Here is a 21,421-nt window from a genome sequence, read left to right as displayed (position 1 = left end):
CAGAAAGTGAAAAGTCAGAATAACTAAGTTTTCAAACTTGGGTGATCAGAAAAATGAGGAATAAGGTGGTGGGTTCAGGGGTCCAGATAATGAGTTCTGTTTTGCACAAATTGCATGTGAGATGTCTATGAAAGATCCAGTTGGAAATGTCCAATAAGCAGTTGGTTATATGGGATTGGAGCTTAGGAGAGACTAGGGGCTGGCTGCCCTACAGCAGTCACTGGCATAAAGATATTTGAAGTGATGGGAGATGAGAGAGAGTGATTAGAGAAAAGAGGGCTCAGGACAGGGTTCTGTTGACTTCCAGAAAGAGAGTCTAAACTCTTGATGAGTACGGATCTCATTTGTCATTGTTGCTGGAGTCTCCTTGGCTCCAGGACAGGCCTCAAAGCCACCATCTAGCTGTCCCATACTGATCTTATTTAGAAGACTGAAAAACAATCCAGGGCTTGGTACAATTACCAAAATAGCATTACAAAATGCAAATTTAAGGGATCATTTTGTTATCTCTATGGAATCTCTTTCCTTTCTGTGTTCAACAAAGCACAGCTGGCAGCAGAATGGATAAATTAGGTCTACAACTGGGAAGACCTAAGTTTAAATCTGACATCAGAGACTTTTAGCTGATCAAATCACTCAACCTCCATTTGCCTGAGATTCCTCAATTGTAAAATGCGGTAAAACAGCACTCATACTTTGCAGGGTCATTGTGAGACTCAAGTGAGATAATATTTTTAGAAAGTTCTTAGCACAGTATGTGGCACACAGCAGATATATACATACATATGTATGTACATATGTGCACACACATTCTTATTTCCTCTCTCCCCTTCAATGTGTTACAATGCAAAAAATAAACACATCTGAACTCTTTTGACATCAATAATCAGCAAAAAATGTTCTAGCTCTTATTTCAGCAGGATTTTAACATATGGAAGCCACCGAGAGGCTGTTTCATGCTACCCAATCAAATGCTTTTCAGTCAACAATAAATGCAGTGATATCTTTTATTTTTTGACACCTTTTGGCCAATATGATATGCTACAGAACGTAATTTTGCAAAATCTGGCTATCACCTTCTCATACTTTCATAAAGAATTTCCTCAATACATGTGTAATTATTCCTGGTAAGATTCTAATGATGATTTTATGATAATGCATACATCTCCATTTTATCTTGGTTAACCCTAAATTTTAGAGGTGGGAAATAATTTCCCTTAATAAATTATTAATAAATAATAAATGCTCTTCATTTGTTGTGAATTTTCCTTTCCCCTTTTTGATAATCTGGTTTTCCTTTTTTAAAAACACTCAAATTGCTATTATTTTATCTATTTTATTATTTTCAAAAATCCAACTCCTATTTTTGTCAATTTAATGTTTTGGTTTTGAATTTTGTTTCCTTTCTTTGATTTTCAGAATTTCTATGCTTTCTACTCTAATGAGATTTTTAATTTATGACTTTCTCTAATAAAGGTCTCATTTCTATGATACATAAAAATGGATTCAAACTTATAATAGGAACCATTCCCCTAAGTGATAAATGGTCAAGGTAGGTGAAGAGGCAGCTTTTGGATGAAGAAATCAAAGCTCTCAGGAATGCGAAAAAAGCACTATCACTAGTCATTAATGAAAAGCAAATGAAAAGCAAAAAATGTTCTCCAATTTATTAAATTATGCATACATACCCTTTGACTCAGCATTATTAGTTCTACACTCTGAAGAAAATTATTTATAGCAGATCTTTTTCTGGTGGCAAAGCACTGGAAACTGAGGAGGTACTCATCAGATGGTGAATGGTTAAAAAGTTATAGTATACTATGTGCTGAAATACCACGTGCTGAAACAAATAAAGAAAGGAACAGCCATGGGAAAACCTAGCAAGTACTTGGATGAACTGATGCAGAGGGAAGTAAGCAGAACCACAAAAACAATTTATACAGTAACAATACTGTAAAAGACAAGCAACTTAGCAACCCTGGTCAGCACAATGACCAAGCACAATTCCAGAGGGCTACTTATCTTCTGATAGAAGAGTGATGGATTCAGAATAGAGACTGAAGCATTTTAGGAGAGATATGGCCAATGTGAGAGTGTTTTCCTTGATTATACATTTTATAATAGGGGTTCTGTTTTTCTTGATTTCTCAGTGGGAGAAAGTGGGGTATTAGGGAAAGAAGATGAAGATTATTTGGGAAAGATTATTTTTCAAAGTTTGAAAAATAATAAAACTTAAACCAAAAAAACCCCTACTTTCCCTTCACTGCTTTATTATTTTACAAGACACCATGAAATGGCCTATCATCTTTCTCCATGTGGTTTTTATTAGTTTATATTCTAAAAGTGTCGCCATGGCAGCCATCTTTCTCCCTACAGGTGTTTGCTCAATAAAGTGATGTTTAGGTTCTTTAGTTCTTCTCATTATGGCAACTGATTTATATTGATTAAACCTCCATATTACCAAAATTTAACTTCATAAATGATATTTTCATGTTGAAGTCCCACCAACACCTAAAATTTCACAAACCCAAAGCAGACCATCGTAGTTTCTCCTAAACCTACCAGTCCTGCTTAAAAACATCTGGCACTGAAATTGAGAAGCAGAATGGTGGGAAAAGCACTAAACCTTAAGGTTTAAACACTTACTAGCTCTGTATAACCTCAGGTAATCTCAATAATTCAATTTTCTCAAGTTACAAGGTGAAACTAATCTACTTTAAAGGTAAGGAAACTGAGATCCAAAGATGCTAAGTTACTTAACAAGTAAGTAGCACAAAACTAAGTTTAGGAAGAAAATGTGAGAAAATATATATAAAAGTTCTGGAGAACACCAGTGTGCTACATATGTATCAACTATTATAACCTTAAGGTTCACCTGGCAAGAAAGTCGATCTTTTTTTTATCACCAAAAATAGCACAATCTCCAAAGAATTTAGAGTTGAGTCACTAAAAGGTGAATAGAGAACCACCTGATAGGTATAAATGTTTATTTTCCTTCATTCTCAAAGAGGACCAAAATGACAGGACCATGTGAAGTCAAGTTTCTATGTGTTCGACTGTGGCTGATCAGATCAATACGAGCTCTGAATGCTTTACTACATATGTTGGGCACAAATAGTCCTTGTGAATATTTGGGGTAGATACTCAAAATCTGTGCACCTTATATTTCCTTTGAGCTGTTTCAATTCTGCTTTGCTCATAGAGCACAGCACCTTCTCTGATGTGCGCACGCTATGCTGAATGGTCCTGTGCCACTGTCTCCCATGTCACACAATCAATTCCAAAGTTCTTCAGGGAGACCTTAAGAGTGTCCCTGTATCGCTTCTTCTGACTACCATGTGAATGCTTGCCCAGTGTGAGTTCTCCATAAAATAATCTTTTTGGCAATCATGTGTTTTGCATTTGAACAACATGCCCAACCCATTGGAGCTGTGCTCTCTGAAGCAGAGTTTGAATGTTGGGCAGTTTTTATTTCTGGAAAGGATTTTATAGTTATACATATAAGTCTGAATTGTGCAATCATACTTTGTTTCGTGTGTGTGTGTGTGTGTGTGTGTGTGTGTGTGTGTGTGTGTGTGTGTATGGCTATGTTCTACCACACTACTAATTATTGTTTTATTTAAAGTTGAATCTGTTGGGCTGCCTGAATAAACCAACATGTGCATGAATAAATAAATGAATAAAAAAGCATTATTAAACATTGTAGCAAACGCTGCAATATATTAGTGATATCAATAGAAACAAGTAGGATATTTCATGAACTGTAAGAGCTTATGTTCTAACAAAGGAAGGCAATAAAGACTGGGGGAGCTAGCAGGCAGGGAAATCAGTAGTATAGTTGATGGGAGTCACACAACAATTAAATGACAGAGCCTTCTTGAGAATGGTAGTGGCAATTTAATTACTATTTTCAAAGCTAGAGGAGAAAAGTGGAGGTGGGGCAACTGAGGCCAGGTTTACACGGACTGAATGCTTACCAATGCTCACCTCTTAAATCACACATGTGAGAACCTCAGTATATGGCAGAGGAGAGCAGGTAACAGGGCACAAAGATGGACAGAAAGTAGCCAGCTCCCTAGAGCTATAATTTTACCACGTTGCCTATACTTATTCTGTCATTTTTTCTTACTGCTAGTTGTAGAACTTCTGTAACTTTATCAAAAACAGTAGTAAAAATAGATATTTATGCTTTATCCCTGTTGTTACTGGAAAGGCACCAAATGTTTCTCCACCTAATGGCAGCACAAAGTTTGAAGACAGTTAATGCCAATCATTAATTCTTCTTCTTTTTAATGTCCAATATACCTGGGTATAATATTATCAATAGCTTTTCCTACATCTACTCAAGGTCTATTTTATTTAGTTTTTAAATATAGAACTAGCCAGCATTTCTAGCATAAAACAAATTTTGTCACACTAAGTTTTGAATATATTACAATAGGCCTCTGCAAATACTTTATTCAATAATTAATCTATAGCTTTCTTTCTCTGCATCATTTCTTCCTTTCTCTGGCCAAAAATACTTATTTTTGCCTCAAAATGAGTTTGGTAAGGTGTTTTCTCTCTATGTTTCTGTAACCAGCTTAAGTAATACTGGAGTAAATTGTTCCTGAAATGTTTCATATAATTCACTTTTACAACTCCCCCTTTCAAAGAAAATCAAGATTTTCTTTTCTGTGAATCTATTTATGATTAATTTTTGCTTCGTGTTTGGATTCTTTAAATTTTCTACTTCTTGTTTTATTTATATAGATATTTGTTTTTTCCTAAATATACATTTTACTTATATTAATGGTTTTATTGGCATTTTGTAGTATTTCCTTTATTTCTTCATGTGATGTGAATGCTAATTTATCATCTTGCAAATTTGGTTTTTCTCCCTCATTTTAAAAATTTAATTATTAGGTAACGGTTTGTCTATTAGTCTGTTCTTAAAGTCAGCTCAAATTTTTACATCAACAAGGGTTTTTAGAGTTTCAGTTTTGTTGTTCTTGCTTCTCCCACCTTACAGAGGCAAGGAAAACACCTGGGGCCAGGCAATGTGTTCTCTCACCACAGACACTAACCAGGAAGTCAGTTTCATTCCTAGCTGCACATCTAAGCCAATATAACATTGGCTCTAGCCCTGTCTTATGGCAAATCCTTCCCCTCCCCACTGAAGTCCACAAGCATTGGGCAGTTTTGTCTCTTGAGAAAGTCTGCTGATTCTTTGCCATGTTTTGTATTCTTCATTATTCTGGAGGAGGTTCTGAAGGATGTGGTCTTGGCTGGAAACACTGGTATCAACATCTCTGTCAGAGGTCCCAATGATCTCTACCCATCACCAAATCCAATGGCTCTTTCTCAATCCTCATCCTTACTTCTCTGAAGCATAACAATGTTGCCCACCACTCTTCTGGATACTCTTTTTCTGGTTTTATTTTTTTGGTGACATTGTTCTGTCCTAGTTCTCCCAACCTGTCCTTCAGAGTTTCTTTTGCTGAACCATCACCCATATGGACACCCTTACCTATGGGTGTACCCCAAGTTCTGTGCTGAATCTTCTCTCCACATTCTCTTGATGAACACATTAAATCCTATGGACTCAATTATGATCTCTGCACAGAATACTGTCTGATCTATAATATCACCCCTGGTCTCTCTCCTGGGCTCCATGTTTGCATTTCAAACTCTTTTATCAGATTTTTCAGGCTAGATATTCAATTGTTGTATTACAAAACAGATTTCACTATCTTCTCCCAACCTATCCCCCCCCACACACACTATTCTTAGTGGATTAAGATAAAGACATGACTTATATGAACTTTTATGAACAGGGTGCTCCAAAAGTCTTATTGAAGTTTCAAGCTTTAATTGTAAACATTTTATATTTAGCATCACAGGAGCACTGATATAGAAGTGGAGCTTTCTAGCACAGCAGTTCCCAAACATTTTGATCTCGGGATCCCCAAACATTCTTAAAAATTGATGATCCCAAAGAGCTTTGGTTTACGTGGGTTCTGACTATTAATATTCACCATATTAGAAAGTAAAACAGGTAATTTTAAAAAATCTATTAATACATTTTTAAAAAGTAACTTCATTACATGTTAACATCGTATGCATATTCAAAAACATTAGAGAACAGCATTATTGTACATATTTTTACAAACTCCTTTAATATCTGAAGTACTTTCATACCTGCCTCTGCATTCAACTGTTACAATGTTGTTTTAGTTGTCTAACCTCACAGATATGTATTCAGAAATGGGGGTTATTTTTATATGCAAATAGCATCAATGTTGTGATAAAAATATTTTTAACATTGCAAACCTACAAAAGGGTCTGAGAGACTTCCAGGAGTTCAAGGACCACATTCAACTGCTGATATAGTCCAACTCTAATTTTATAGATGAGAAAACTGAGGTCAAGGTAGGTAAAGTGACTTGCCCACAGTTAAATAAGTATTAAACTGGTCAGGATCAGGATTTGAATCCAGGGACAGTTTTCTATTTCATCTGTGTGTGTGTGTGTGTGTCTGTGTCTGTCTGTGTTGTATGTATGTATGTATGTATTTGTGTCCCTCAATGGAACATAAACTACTTGAAGGCAAATAGTTACCTTTTGTTCTCTGGATCTCCAGTATCCAGCATGGTGCCTGGCACAGAATAAATATTTAATAAATACCACAGTAAGTCAACAAGCATTTCTCAAGAGTCAACAAGCGTTTCTTAAGTATCAACTGCATGCCAGGCACTGTGCTAAACCTTAAGAAGATACAAAGTTAAAGAAATTTTAAAAAGATAACACCAAAAGGCAAAAAACAGTCCCTGTTCTCAAGGAGTGCACAATGTAATGGAGAGACAACATGCAAACAACTAGGTACCACATGTACAGACACAAAGAGCACAAACTGGGGATAGTGTCAAAGTGAAAGCACTAAGTTTAAGAAGTATTGGGAAAAGCTTCTTGCAGGAGATGGGTCTTTAACAGAGACTTAAAGGAAACCAGAGAAGCTGGAAGGTAAAAATAAGAAGGAAGAGAGTTCCAGGTACAGGGGACAAATGAATAAAAATACTAAGGGAATGAGAATATTTCTATTTTTAGGCAAATGTAAATGCCTTATACACGCTAGTCTCAATAAAAGTTTGTTGAAATTCTCCAAATGAATATTCACCCACAGAAATTACTTTCAATGGGACCATGTCATGAAACTATATATGAAAATATATATGAGGTTTTAGAAATCTAGTTGATTTCTCCTTTCCCAGACTTAAATTCCTCTATAACAAATATCTAAAGGTTTAAAATCTCTAAGAAGGCAGTTATTTTCAATTGGCCACAAAAGACAGATCTAGAACAAATAGGTAAAATTACTCTGAGGTCTTCAATAGAGGAAGAAATTTCTAATGAAAAACTGTCTAACCAAATGTAATACTATTTGAGTTAGGAACTAGCCTTAGTTCTGGAAATACTGAAGTTTCAAAAATACTATAAAATAGGATTCTTGCCTGGAGTGGGAAATCTGATTAGATAATTTTTAATGCTTTTGTCAAGTTAAAAAATGGTGTAACTGCAAATGCTTACTAAATTTTGTTTGCATTTTAAATATATATATATTTACTCATAGTGGCTTTATTGAGAAAACCAGAGAATTTAGGTATTAGCAAGAGGGGTCCATCTTCTTGCCAAATGTAGGGCACTACGATGACAAATGTGTGTCAGCTCGAAAGTCATTCTTCTTCTGCTTACCTGCTTTGAATCTGACCTTACTTTTCCAATCCAGATAAGAGAACCAACACCTTACCTTCTAGAATAAAACCAACCATTTCCTGAGTTGCAAGAGACTCCCCAAAACAACTTTATCCTCAAGACATGTAGAAGCAAATCCTGGTACTCAGAAGCAATGAGATGTACTATGAGCAGAGAGGGAATTCTCTCCCAAAATCCTAAGTGGGTGTAGATCTTGAACAGAGCCAAACAAATACATGGCTACAATGAGACAAATCTGTTTTGCACCAGCAAGGCCTCCTACTAGCCTTCTCAATTGGCTTACCCAGACCCAAGTCCACTGCAAAAACATTCAAACTATAACTCATCGCCACACTCCACTCCTCCCCATCTCAACTTGGTCTATTTCCATAAATGGTACCAAATTATCCCAAACACCCAGGATGGAATCACAGAATCATCTATTACTCTTCATTCTACAAACTACATAATCACCACATTTTATCAAATTCTTCCTTTGAAATGTTTCTCCAAATCTATCCTTTTCCCTCTGTTCCAGGAACTTAGAAGTCAGTCAATGCTAACATCTCCAAGGAACTGCGCTTTAGTCCAACCTGACACAACTGCTTTTATTATGTCACCAGAACCATACAATAGCAATGAAGTCCTATTAAATCCTCTTAGCCTAACATCTATGGCTCTCGGCAATATGGTCTCCTCTTAGTTAACCAATCATATTTTCCCAATATTTCCCTTATCTTAGTCAATTTTTACCTCCCTAGTGTTCTCCAATCCTTTGTTCTGGTCAAGTCAGTACTGTAATGATCACCCAAACACATCATCCACTTTTCCACCTAAGTCTTTTGGTTGATAATGTGCCACCTACCTGGCATTATGTTCCTCAGTTCTTATTCAGATCTTCCCCATCACTCAAATTCCATCTCCTGCTTGAAGCCTTCCTTACTCAAACCCACTTTCTCTACTTAACTCCTATATCACTAATTGTATATACCACTCATCTTGATACATAATTATATACTACTGTAACTTCTATTTAACTGTTCCATCTATCTATGTCTTTTTTCCCTTGAGAATGTTTCAAGCTCTTTAGTGTACTACTAACACACAGTAACTGCTCACAGCAAATTTACTAAATGGAACTAAGTTTGAAAAATTAAGGCTATGAGAAGCGTTTCCAAAAAAAACATAAAGTTTTTTCCAAAAACAGGTTTATTGTAAAGTTTAAACAGGTGAACACATCAATATTACTTCACTATTGCAAAGGATTATTCCTCTGCCTTTTCTCCTACTTCTAAAACAAAAAGCAGAGACACTAGTTTGAAGGAATAGAAAAATGAAAGTCTTGCTTATTATACATGTCAAATCCCCCTCCTACAAAATACCATTACAATGAAAAGTACACCATAATGAATGAATTTACAAGATCCAACTGATGCTTTGCAGTAAAAGTTCTCTACTGGTCCCAGTTAAAATGAACTACAGCAAATAACAAAGAGCAGAAATGTTTTTATCTCTAAATGTCAAGCTTTAAAGTGTAGAAGTTTGGAAAATTGCTGAAGCAAATATAGCAAACATATATTTAATCAAATACTACTATACTGTAAGGAGCAACAAATCTTAAGAAGTTGGAACAAAAGCATAGGAAGATTCAGATGAACTGAAGCAAAGTCAAGAAAGAAGAGCACAAGAACAATATACAAAATGACTATACCAATGTAAATGAAGACAACATTAAAAGCAACAAATTTATATTGAATACGTTAGACAAGGCTGGTACTGAATTGGTCAAGTTCAAGCACATGTATTTCTTTTAATAAATAGAAAACTACAAGAAATGGAATGCTAACCAGTTATGTCCCACTCCCACCCCTCAGCTGTTGATGTACCTAAGGCTTTGTCCTGGACCCTCTTCCCTTTTCCCTCTATACTCTCTCTTTGTCCTCATTAGAAGAGTCATCTGTTTGGCCATTAGGACAGGGGAACAGGTTATCCGTTACTATAAATGATATTATTAGCCTTTATTTACTATCTGTCAAAGAGTAAATTATCATTTATCATGGACACTGTAAAAGGTTGGACAGCTAAATTTCCTTCCATTTCCAAGATTCTGACTCTATGGCATTTTCACAGCATATCTGGATTACTTGATGTTATCTTATCACTGTCAACTGGTGTACTGCCCTTAAGTAAAGAGTATTGTGTTTACATGCTTGGTATTGAGATACTCATTTATGGGAACTAAAGTCTCTTCAGTTCAGTAAGAAATCAAGAGTTCTGAGTCCTGCATCTTCTACTCTTTGTACTAATCATGCTCATTTAACTTTGTGTATCTTTGTTAAGACATTCTAAAGGGAAAAAGGGGTGGAACATGAATCTCTGGAGAAATATGCCAAAATTTTAATCACTCTTTGCTTCAGGTCTCAGATATAATTTTTTCAAATTTTCCCTAGTTCTTCCTACCAAACTCCTACATTAACTTTAAAAGAAAGCTTAGATAAGATGTTTTTAACTGTTTCTTCTCACATGGACCCCTTGGCAGTCTAGTTCAGCCTATGAACCTATTCACAAAATGCTTTTAAATACATAAAACTACGAAGGTTAATAAATTATACCAAAATGTACTTAACAAAAAAAACTTTTTTTGAAGCAATCAAGGTTAAGTGATTTTCCCAAGATCATATAGCTAGTAAGTGTCTAAGGCTGGATTTGATCTCAGGTCTTCCTCACTCCAAGCCCAGTGTCCTATTCACTGCACCACCTAGCAGTGCTTAACAAAATATTTTTTAAAATCCAGATTTACAGACCCCTGCAGGTTAAGAAACCCTGGCTTAGATCAAAATAATGCTTTGCAACAACAATTAATTGCAGTTTATTTAAGCAATGGCACTTCACATTGTAGCAACAGTAGGAGAAGGGAGAAAGAAATCATTGCAGCAGACCTTGAATGAAACAAAATGATGTTTCTACTTGATATCCTCAAATTGACATAATTTTGTTGAATATCCTGTACTCAACAATCAAAATTCCTAAAACGTTAGAATAGGAAGGGGCCTTAGAGATCATTTAGTCTAATCCTCTCATTTTATAAGCTGAAAAAACATTTAAATCAAAATTTATTCATTTATTAAACATCATGTAATGGAAAAATATGGGGATTAAGCACTAGACCTGTGATTTCACTGGTATAGTGAACTCTATAATGAGGAAACTCCCTCTACCAGTGCAGGTCGGCACCCTCTCTGCAACTTAACAGTCTTACAGAGTTGCCTAGGGCACTGAGAGATTAAGTGACTTACCCAGGGTCACACAGTATATGTCAGAGGCAAGACTTGAACCCAGGTCTTCCTGGCTCCAAGGCCAGCTCTCTATCCACTACGCCATGCTGCCTCTCCAAAAAAAAAAATAAAATAAAATAAATTTATATACACACACACACACACATACAAAATACAACTTTTTAACAGTAAATTTCACAGTGACAAAGTTTTCACCTATTTTCAAGCAGCAATAAACATTCCTCCAAAGTTTATAGTCTTCCTATATTTCAGTAGGAGAACATGTGAAGGATGCAGGAAGTCTCACCAAAGGTTCCAAAAATTACATGGCATGGGTCAGAACAAATGAGGGTCCCTCTTGGATTCAATGATTTATTCAGTCATGTGACTCTGGAATGATATTTTCAATCACTGTGAACCGAAAGAAACACAACTACTGTACCTCCTGTAAAGTCTAGTATATTCTAATACAAAAATTAAAGTTCTTACAAAAAGAAAAGTTGCATATGAAAGATGTACACCGAATTATCATGGCCTTGTCTGTTTTCAATACCTATATATGGCGTTCTTCGTTGCATCACAGCCTTATGGTCCAAAAAGAGAAAAAAGCTGGTTAAAGCTAGACAGAGTCAAGAGTGATTATGTCTCCAAAAGGATCCAACACCAAAGAAGGCACTAAACATTGGGAATACAAACACAGAAAAGACAGCCCCTGTTCCCAACAAGCTTACATTCTGACTGAGACAGCATAAGTAGTTTTTTACATAGTGGCCAGGGAACAGTAAAGTCACAGGGATGGAGAATGGAGTCAAGCAGCAGATGATGGTCATGCCCATTCCAGGAGCAAAGGCAGCATTTATTTGATTAGTATTCCCAGTGGATAAAGTGGAAATGGAATATGCATTTGATGACATGAAAAAACAGAAAAGCATTTATTAAGTGTTTACTAACAAAACAGAAAGACAGAGTAATGAGATGGCTAGGACAAGGCTGTACAAGGGCAGTCTCACCAGTCATCTTTTCTCTTTTCTTCCATGTCATTCTTCCTCACTGCATAGGAATCACTCCCACTGATTCAATTAGCACCTTTACTCAGATGCTCCCAAATCTATAAATCTAGCTCTGTCTCCCATGCAATGCCTACAATCTCCAACTGTCTCTGCTTATTGAAGACAACTATCCCAGAATTTAACACTCATACCTCAAACTCCATGTATCTAAAATGAAATTCTTAATCCAGGCCCTTCTAACCCTGTCTCCTCCTACAAACGTTGCTATTTTTATTGAAAACACCATCATTTTTCCTACAGCACAGATCTGATTTGTGCTTTTGATTTGTTAACCCTCCTTCAACCACACACTTCCACTGAATTTCCAAGTCCTGTCAATTCTACTTGCAATCAAGCCATTAACAAGCATTGGTTTGGTGTCAGACCTTAAGTGAGGTACTAGAGATACAGATTCAAAATGGAGACACTCCCTGCCTTCAAGGTTACCTTGTGCTAGGCAATACATGTTCACAAACAGACGCTACAGAATTTAAAAAAAAAAAAATAAGCAGTGACGGGGAAAAGGCATTAACAACTAGGAAAGGCATGTTGAAGGCAATGGATCGGAGCCTTGGAAAGGACTAGAAGTTTCAAGAGGCAAAAAAGGAAGAGGCAGCAGGCAGTCTAAGTATAAACGTTCACACATTCTCTGAATTTTGGTTTCCTTTGTCACATGCAAGGTTATATATATAGATCTTATGGCTCCTTGTAAATCTCACTTTCTACGATATTCTTCCATCCACTTCCTTTGTCTTTTCCTTTTCCATGTCATGAACATGGGCATGTGGCTCTAGTCTACCTCTAACCCTGCTTACACCCCTGATCGTCAAAGATCCTCAGCACCTGAATCTCCCTACTTCCCAGTATCCCCATGTCTCCAAGGCTCCTTCCATTTCAGATATTCTTCAATTCTCAGTCCCTCCATCTCACTAAGGTTCAGTTTCTCATTGTGTTAAATGAAATGAGGTCCTTAAATTAAATGATCTCTTAAAGCTTTGAAATTCTCTGATCTTCATGGTCTCCTCATCCTTCAGATTCATTATACCTACGTTCCTCAGCGTAAATAGTTATAAATATTGACCTCCTTTCCCTCCCTACTTTTTCACGTTGGACCTGAACCCTGCCTGTTCCCTACAGTAAATGAATGTACACAAGCTAATCTGGGCCCATGCTGGTGTTCAACAATTCTACCTCTACCCTCATAAATTTTTAAATCTGATTCCCCAGAGTACCCAATTCAAACCTCTTTTCCCCTCTCCAAAACATCAAAACACTTTTCACATAATGTAGGTAATATACCAATTACAAGTTATCAACTATAAAAATTTCCTAAGAACTTCTTAATTCCAGTGCATGCATATACTTGAAAGCATCATAATACCTCTTTTTAAATTATTCTCTAGATCAGACTTCAGTAATTAACACCACAGTGTCTGTAAATTAGTCCAAATTATTGAGTTTTTACTCAAGTCAAGACAATTTATTGAAACTAATGCCTCAAGTAAAGACGTTATTTAAACAATTAAAATTAACAATGGAACTATAAAGAAGCCAAATTAGTAAAACCTTGATTAGCCAGAGCTCTAAATAATTTTTTAGGGAAAAGAAAAAGATGATAAAAATTTGATTCAATAATTATTCTATTTAAGTAACAAATTTCCAGTGTGTGTCTTTAATTCAGTACAAATTCAGCTCAATATACTTCTGGCAAATATTTTAGGAAAGGAAAAAAAAACCACCTCTACAAAAAAAAAAAATAAAAATCAGAAAATTTCCCCAGTTCAATAACAGGAAACTGAATTAATATTTTAGTTTTAGATTGATTAGAAAATATACTAATTCACTGTTCTATTAACATATCCTTAAATACTTTTTTAAACAGTGAAACACACAGAAAGATATTAAGCTATCTATAGTCAATCAAAAAATCTTAACACTAATATTTAGACAAATTCAAATTAAAGCAATCTTCATATCCATTAGACTGGCAAATAACCCTTCCGCAAAAATGAAAATGACAAATACAGGACAGAATACAGGAAACAAGCACATTTATGTAACTGTTGGGGGAGTTGTGAATTGGTACAGCCATTCTGAAAATGAACTATGCCCCAAAAGTTACTGAACTGTGACCCTTTGACCCAGAGATACCACTACATCAAAGAAATCAGAAAGTGTTCTATATGTACAAAAAACATTTCTAACAACTTTTTTTTTTGGTGGCAAAAGTATTAGAAATTAAGAGGGTAATGTCAATCACTTGGGGAAAGGGTAAATAAATTATTAACATAATACTACAGTATTGTAAGAAATAATGAAAGACAGATTCAGAGAAACAAGGGAAGATTTGTATGTATGGATGCAAGGTGAAGTGAATAGAATCAGGTGAACAATTTATACTATAATAACAAGATTGTAAAAGTAACTTTGAAAGATTTAAGAATTCTGGTCAATTCAATGATTAAATATGATTTCAGAAAAATGATGACAAAACAACCTACCTATATCCCGATAGGTGTAAGGGACTAAACAGAAGGAATGAGATAAACTTTAAGACAGGGCCAACAGGAAAACTTTCTTTTGGGGGGGGGGGGGGTTGGAAGAGAGGGGAGGCTTCACTAACCATATGTTATACAAGGTTTTTTTGTTTTTTTCCAGCAGAGGAGGTAGGAGATGGAACAAATAAATATTTGATAATTTTTTAACATTTATATTTAAGTATAATTGGTGCTATCTTTGTGCATGATTGATATTTAAATGGAGGATAATATATGCATGTATATACAAGTTGGAACAATATCCTAACCCCTTCCTCTATGTAAGTAAAGATAGTAGCTGGGTCTAAAACCAGTTTACTATTGCTCAGACCCAAACCCAAGTCAAAAACTTATAAATTTCAGACCAGGTGAACAGTAGTCAGTCTTTGCCTGCATCAGACCCCTTTGGCACCACTTAAAACCTATAGGTTCCTAGTTCATCCATGAAATTCTAAACTAATACAAGAATGCAGCAACAGGACCAGCCCAGAGGCGGCACAACGCCCTAATATCAAGTCTTAAGTCAGGAAACAGGCTAGAAGAATTGGAAAACAAAAAAAAAAGAACCCCACCATAATGAGATATTATGATGGCAGGAAGGTTCAAGATACAAATACAGAAAAGAATGACTATAAAATATCTACAATCAATGTCTCAAAGAAAAACAGCTTGGCCACAAACTCCAACTAGAAGAATGCCAAGAAGAGATGAAGCAAGAGGTTTTGTTTTCTTTTTTTTTTTTTTTTTAAGTTTAAAATGATGTTATAAATGGCATTAAGAGCTCTTGAAGAAAAAATCTGAAAGGAAATAATAGCTATGAAACAAAGAATTACAAAGGATATTAAGAGAAGTTTAAAACCTTGTCCAAGCAATAAACTCCCTGAAATGATAACAGACCAAATAGAAGACAATGCCTTCATGAGGCAACAAGAAATATTACAATAGTCAAATAGCTGAAAACATGGAAGAAAATGTAAGGTATCTCATAGCAAAAATCATGGACCACAAAACAGATCAAGGAGAAATAAATTAAGAATCATTAGACTATCCAAATAAGACTATTTGGTTATTAGAATATGATCAAAAAAAGAGCCTAGACATTATATTTCAAGAAATCTTAAAAGAAAACTGTCCAGATGACTTGGAACCAGAGGGCAAAGTAGAAACAGTAAACATCCACTAGTCACTTCCTGAAAAAAACCCCAAAATGATAACTCTAAGGAATATAACAGACAAAATCCAGAACTTTCAAAGACAAAGAAAAAATTCTGTAAACAGCCTGAAGGAAATTATTCAAGTACTGAGGAGTTACAGTCAGGATCATAAATGATTTAGAAAGCCAGTACCATAAAGGAGAGGAAAACAAGGAATATGAAATTCCAAAAGACAAAGGATAAAACTAAGTATAAATACTCCAGGGCGGGGGGAGGGGGGAGGAATAGACTTTCAATTTTCATTAAAAGCCTTTCCAAGTATTCCTGACGAAAATACTAAAAGACTGTTTGGGAAGAGAAACATGAAAAGAAATATGAAAGGATGATGATAAAAACTAAACAAAAACAAACTGCTTAAATTGAACCTTGTCATCCTCAGGGTTCATAAAGGGAATCCAATTAGTCAAAGACTGAGAGTGGTTTTGTTATATCTTAGTGATCTTAAGAAAAGAATGGAAAGAGAGAGGAATAGAAGGGCCCACAAAAAGACATCAATACAAACAAGGAGGAAGGGTGTAGGAGGAGAAGAAGCACATGACACTCAAACCTCACTCTCATCTGAACTGGTCAAAAGAACACATACACAGAGTTGGGTACGGAAATATATTTCATTCAACAAGGAAACTGGGGGAAAGGGGTGTAGGGGAGGGAAAGGAATTACAGAGGACAGATTAAGGGAAGGATTAGTCCTAAGCAAAACAAACTTGAAAGATGTATAAAAATATAGCTTTTTTTTGAGATGGCAAAGGATGGGAATCTAAGGATATGCTCATAAATTGGGAAATGGATAAACAAGTTACAGCACATGTGACAGAATATCACTGAACTCTTAACAGTACAATAACCAATCAGCATTCCAGGACTAATGATGAAAAAATCTCCTGATAGAGAGGTGAAGGACTCAGCATGCTGAACAAAACAGGTGGGTTTTTTTGGACATGACCAATGTGAAAATTTGTTTTGACATGTTTTTTTTTCTGCGTTCTCAATTGCAGTTAATGGGGGAGTGGTGGTGAGAATGCATATTTGGTTGATTAAAACAAATTTTTAAATATTTTTCAAAGATTAAAAAGGTTCTAGAGTACACTTTCTTTGCCTAAGGTTAGTGAATAAGAGCAGGGAATTATAATAATAATGACTGTAACTATATAAATTTCTGCTAAGATTACTAATTCCATCATTATTCGCAACAAACTAATGCTACATGGTGAAGTTCAGACTCTTCTAAGTTTCCAAATTACTCCATGATATGGCCCAAAATATCTTCTGAATGTTACCATCAAATAACCCATCATTCTGGACCCTCCAACCTAACCAAAAGGTTACTCAGTTCCCTGACTCCAAGCTCTTGCTGTTCCACCCATTAAAAAACATCTCTCTCCCATTCCCTGACTTATTTATCATGCAAAACCACAGTAAAATTTTTTTCCCATAAAACCTTCCCTTATGGACCCAACCAATAGTTAAAACATTCATGAAAATATTTACCTAGAGCCAAGTCACGCCATGCCTTTTCCCTCTTCTCTATACTCTCTCACCTTCCCAGTAGGTTCAATGATCCTCTCTATACAGATTAATCCCAAATCTATAAATCTAGTCCTAAATCACTAATAATCTATTGGAAATTTCACAAAACTCATTATCTTTACCACCCAACTTACTGTTATTCCACACTTCATTATTACTGTTAGAGGTATTATCATCCTCCAAGTCAAGTGTCATCCTTGACTTCTCAGTCTCACTTAACCCACATATTCAGTTGTTAATCTGGTCATTTTTACCTCCACATCTCTACACATCCCCATCTCTCCATTCACATAGCAACCAATTCACTTATTAGCAGAAGTCCTACTACTGCACTTCTCTTTGTCCCAAGTCTCTCCACTCGAAGCCATCTTCCACACTGGTGCAAAAGGTGATTTTCCTTGTAAGTCAGATTAAGTCAACCCTACCGGTCAACACTGTCTTCCTCGTCTCTTTAAACTCCAATGGTTCCCTACTTATTTTCAGATCAAATATAAACTTCAACTTCTCATTTAAAGTTCTATCATCATTTACCACCTGACTTCCAAATTTCATGATCTTCAGAAACTTGTCATTCTGCAAGATGAAACAAACTCTAAAATTCATACCTCCTTATCACCCCATACACATGGGACTCCTGCCTCCCTCTGACTGAAGAGAGTGGAGGGTGAACAGTGGAGAATTTCTCTCAGATCCTTGACCATTCAAGGAGAACACTCAGAGACTGACCTCATCAATTCCCACCCAGCTACTCTTCTAGACATCAAGATTATCAGAAGCTTATTTTTCTCCAAGATATATTCAACTCTGTAACCTATACCTCACCTCCCCCTTAGATGATTTCCCATCCTAGATGAGGGACTTCATTACACCCACCCAAGAAACATTCCCCTAACCCCAACTTTTTGGGTTCTTTTATGTGCTGTCCTCACCCCTTTCCCCCACCATTAGACTGTGACCTCCATAAGGATAGAGACTGTTTTATGCCTTTCTTTGGATCCCTGGTGCTTAGCACAGCACCTAGCACATAGCAGATACTTAAATGTTTACTGACTCTTCACAACCTGGTCTTTTTTATTTTCTAGCCTTTTGACATTATTCCCCTCCACAAACTCTCCATCTTGGGTTTTTTTCCTTTTAACACAGAGCAAGTCATCTCCTCCCTCCTCTGCCTCTGTATTGCCTACCTCCACTTCTTAGAAGTCCTGGCTTCTTCCAACACCACCTTCTGCAAGAGGTCTCTAATGGGATCCTATCCCCTAACCCCCAATCACTCTAGTGTCTTTCCCTTCCTACTATTCATGTCTCATTTATATATACACACTCTCTCCTTCAGAATATCACCTCCTTGAGGAGAGGAATTATTTCACTTTAGTCTCTGTATTCACAGCATTTAGCACAGTTATAGCTGAAAACTGATTTTGAATGTCTATGATCAGCATAGTGTCGGTTTCATAACATGCTCAATAAAGAGTTAATTTCAATAGCATGATGGAAAATTGTCATTCATGTTACTGAAAAAAAAACAATGAAAAACTTAAAATAATATATATAATAAAAAATAACATTTAAGATATATTTTTCCCTGTTTTTATTCCAACCCCTATTAGTTCCCTTCAATATTAAAATTAAGTTCAAAAAGCTCATCCTAACAAATTATGTGTTTCATTAAACTAAAAACAAAAGGCAAATTTGCCATGTGGTCTTGAGTATACCAGTATTTCTGAGAATCAACTCCTCACTATAAAATGAAAGGGCTTAACTAGAAAAATCTGAAGGGTGCTTTCTGCCTTAAAATTCTAGGATGTTTCTTTCATACAGAATGCTTTGTAAAGCATGAGCGGGTTTTAATTCCTCTAAACCTGAAGTCAGCAAATTACAGTTGGAGAGCCAAATTTGGCTTTATTTTAAAATGTAAAAGCCATTCTCAGCCCCCAGTTCACAAAAAACAGATAGTGGGCTGGAACTAGCCCATGGGCACTAGTTTGTCTATCCCCACTCTAATCTAAAACTATCATATTTTAAAGATAAAATATTTCAGAAGAAAAAAGCAATCACATTATATGGCTGAGAATGAAACTTTAACAATGGACACCTCTTCAAAGAATTTTTGATAACTGTTAATAAGTGTGCTAACTTACTGAATACTTTGGCTTTAATGAAATCTGCCCTAAGGTCCAAGTTCTTAGGTTTCCAACAAACATTAAAGAAAAAAAAAGTTTCAATGTCAAGGTTGAGCTTTACTTTTAGACTTAGATTTTAAACCAAAAAGAAATCAGAGTTTAAAATTGTAAGAACAACAGACTATATTCTACAATATATTACTTTGGCCCACTGTGCATATATCATCTATGTTTATAACAGAAGCAAAATGACTGTATATACTGTCATGTAAACCAAACCTTTAAAAATGAAAAACAAAAAATGAAATTTTCACTATACCTGTAGCTGGAGTCGAGTTGCTCATGGTAAAAGGCCCGTTAGTGATACCCGAAGAAATAAGCTCGTCAGATCCCCGCTAAAATGAGAAGGAAAAAAAAGTTAAAACAGGTTTCTTCTACAATGGAATTATTTAACTAGGCAGCAGATGCTGTAAACATCAAGGTTTACAATAAACAAGGAGTATTCTGATTACATAAAAAGTGACAAATTATAAGCCCTGTTCTACTCTGAAATGACAAGATTTTCCTTTCCATATTATTAGCAAGACCATATTCTAACAATGGAATAGAAAAGAAACTAAGCCTCTATCTAACCTATAAATAGTTTTCATTTCTCAAAAAAGTTTTTTTTATTTTAAAACATAGTTTACAAAAGTATCTTAATCCCCATTTAAGTATTACTCTAAGATCATAATACAATTACTAAATGTTTTTACAGAAGTCTAAATACAACACTGTTGAAAGCAAATGGCACACCAAAAATACCTTGCTTTTACAAAATCTGAACCACATACTGGATCTGGAGTCAAAGGATTGCAATTAAAATTCCCAATTTGATTTATTATCTGTGTGACTTTGGCCAAAAAACCTAGACCTGCCTGATAAAATCAATAAAATGAGAGAACTGAAGTTGGTGGCCTCTAAGCACCTTCCAAAATCTAAATCCGTAAATTAACAAAACTGAGACATTATCGGATGATGTTACGAAACATTTCAACACAAATCTGTTAGAACAGTAAGCTTCCACTATGATATTTAAATCATGACTTTATTCAAACTCATTTTAGGTGCCATGTTAGACATAACTTGGACAAAATAATGGATACTGGGTATCGAAATGCAAATGAAATTCCAAAAGATAAAAAAATAAATCCCTTAAGACTAATGATTTTCACAATTTCCTAATGTGAAAATTACATGAAAAACAAATGCCAACTGTTACTTAGTAATATGTTATATAGTTAAACACAACAGAAATAATATATCAGGTCAAATAGTGTTACTTCCTCAGAAGATTAAAAAATACAACTCAAATGAAGCCACGGCAAATAATAGGTTCCTAGGATTTAGAGGTGCAAGGGACCTTGGAAGATCACCTGTTCCAATTAGGTAATTTTAAAGACAATAAATCTGAAGCCCAAATAATAAAATGCCTTATAGGAGATAGCAGAGGTATTAAGCCACAGCCAAGTAATAGTCTTCCTCCTTTTTAAAGTATGTCTTTCAAAAGCCAAGCAAGAACAGTTCTCTTTTACAGCTTTTTACACTTATACCACAATCACATCCAAGTATTTACTGGACATCCTTTATATTTTCTTGATCTAAAAAAAAAATGTTTCTTATTTATATTGTATATGACAAATTAAATTTAATGTGATAAAACTTTTGTGATAAGGACTCCAAAATAACTCCTCTTCACTCGTGGAATGGGTAAGATAAAACCAAACTTTAACAGCCATCTGATTTGTATGACTCCTGGGCAAAAGTCATTTAATCTTCTTAGGGTTTCAGTATCACCAAAGTCTCTAAGGTCCCTCCCTGCTCTAGAATATGATCCTATATGCTTCAGGAAAACCAAAAAAGTCAGAGAACTTTCAGAGGGATGGGGATGGTGGAGAAGTAAAAAAATAAAAAAGAGGACTCCTAGCA

At 35.5% G+C, this 21,421-nt stretch overlaps 1 protein-coding gene across 8 annotated transcripts in view; it reads right to left on the bottom strand.

Moving 5' to 3' along the window:
* PTBP3 (polypyrimidine tract binding protein 3) overlaps positions 1-21,421 on the bottom strand; it is a 179,190-nt gene that overhangs the window by 41,341 nt on the left and 116,428 nt on the right. For 7 of the 8 annotated variants that reach the window (XM_072598056.1, XM_072598059.1, XM_072598061.1 and 4 more), the window contains one exon: positions 19,773-19,848. In XM_072598056.1, coding sequence (XP_072454157.1) covers positions 19,773-19,848 — 76 coding nt within the window. Of the gene's footprint in view, positions 1-1,688; positions 1,841-19,772; positions 19,849-21,421 lie in introns of those variants that run through there. The other variant, XM_072598062.1, reaches the window with a different exon arrangement.

Source organism: Notamacropus eugenii, chromosome 3, assembly GCF_028372415.1.
Source record: "Notamacropus eugenii isolate mMacEug1 chromosome 3, mMacEug1.pri_v2, whole genome shotgun sequence".
NCBI classification, from domain to species: Eukaryota; Metazoa; Chordata; class Mammalia; order Diprotodontia; family Macropodidae; genus Notamacropus; species Notamacropus eugenii.
This window is presented reverse-complemented; position numbering and strand designations above follow the sequence as displayed.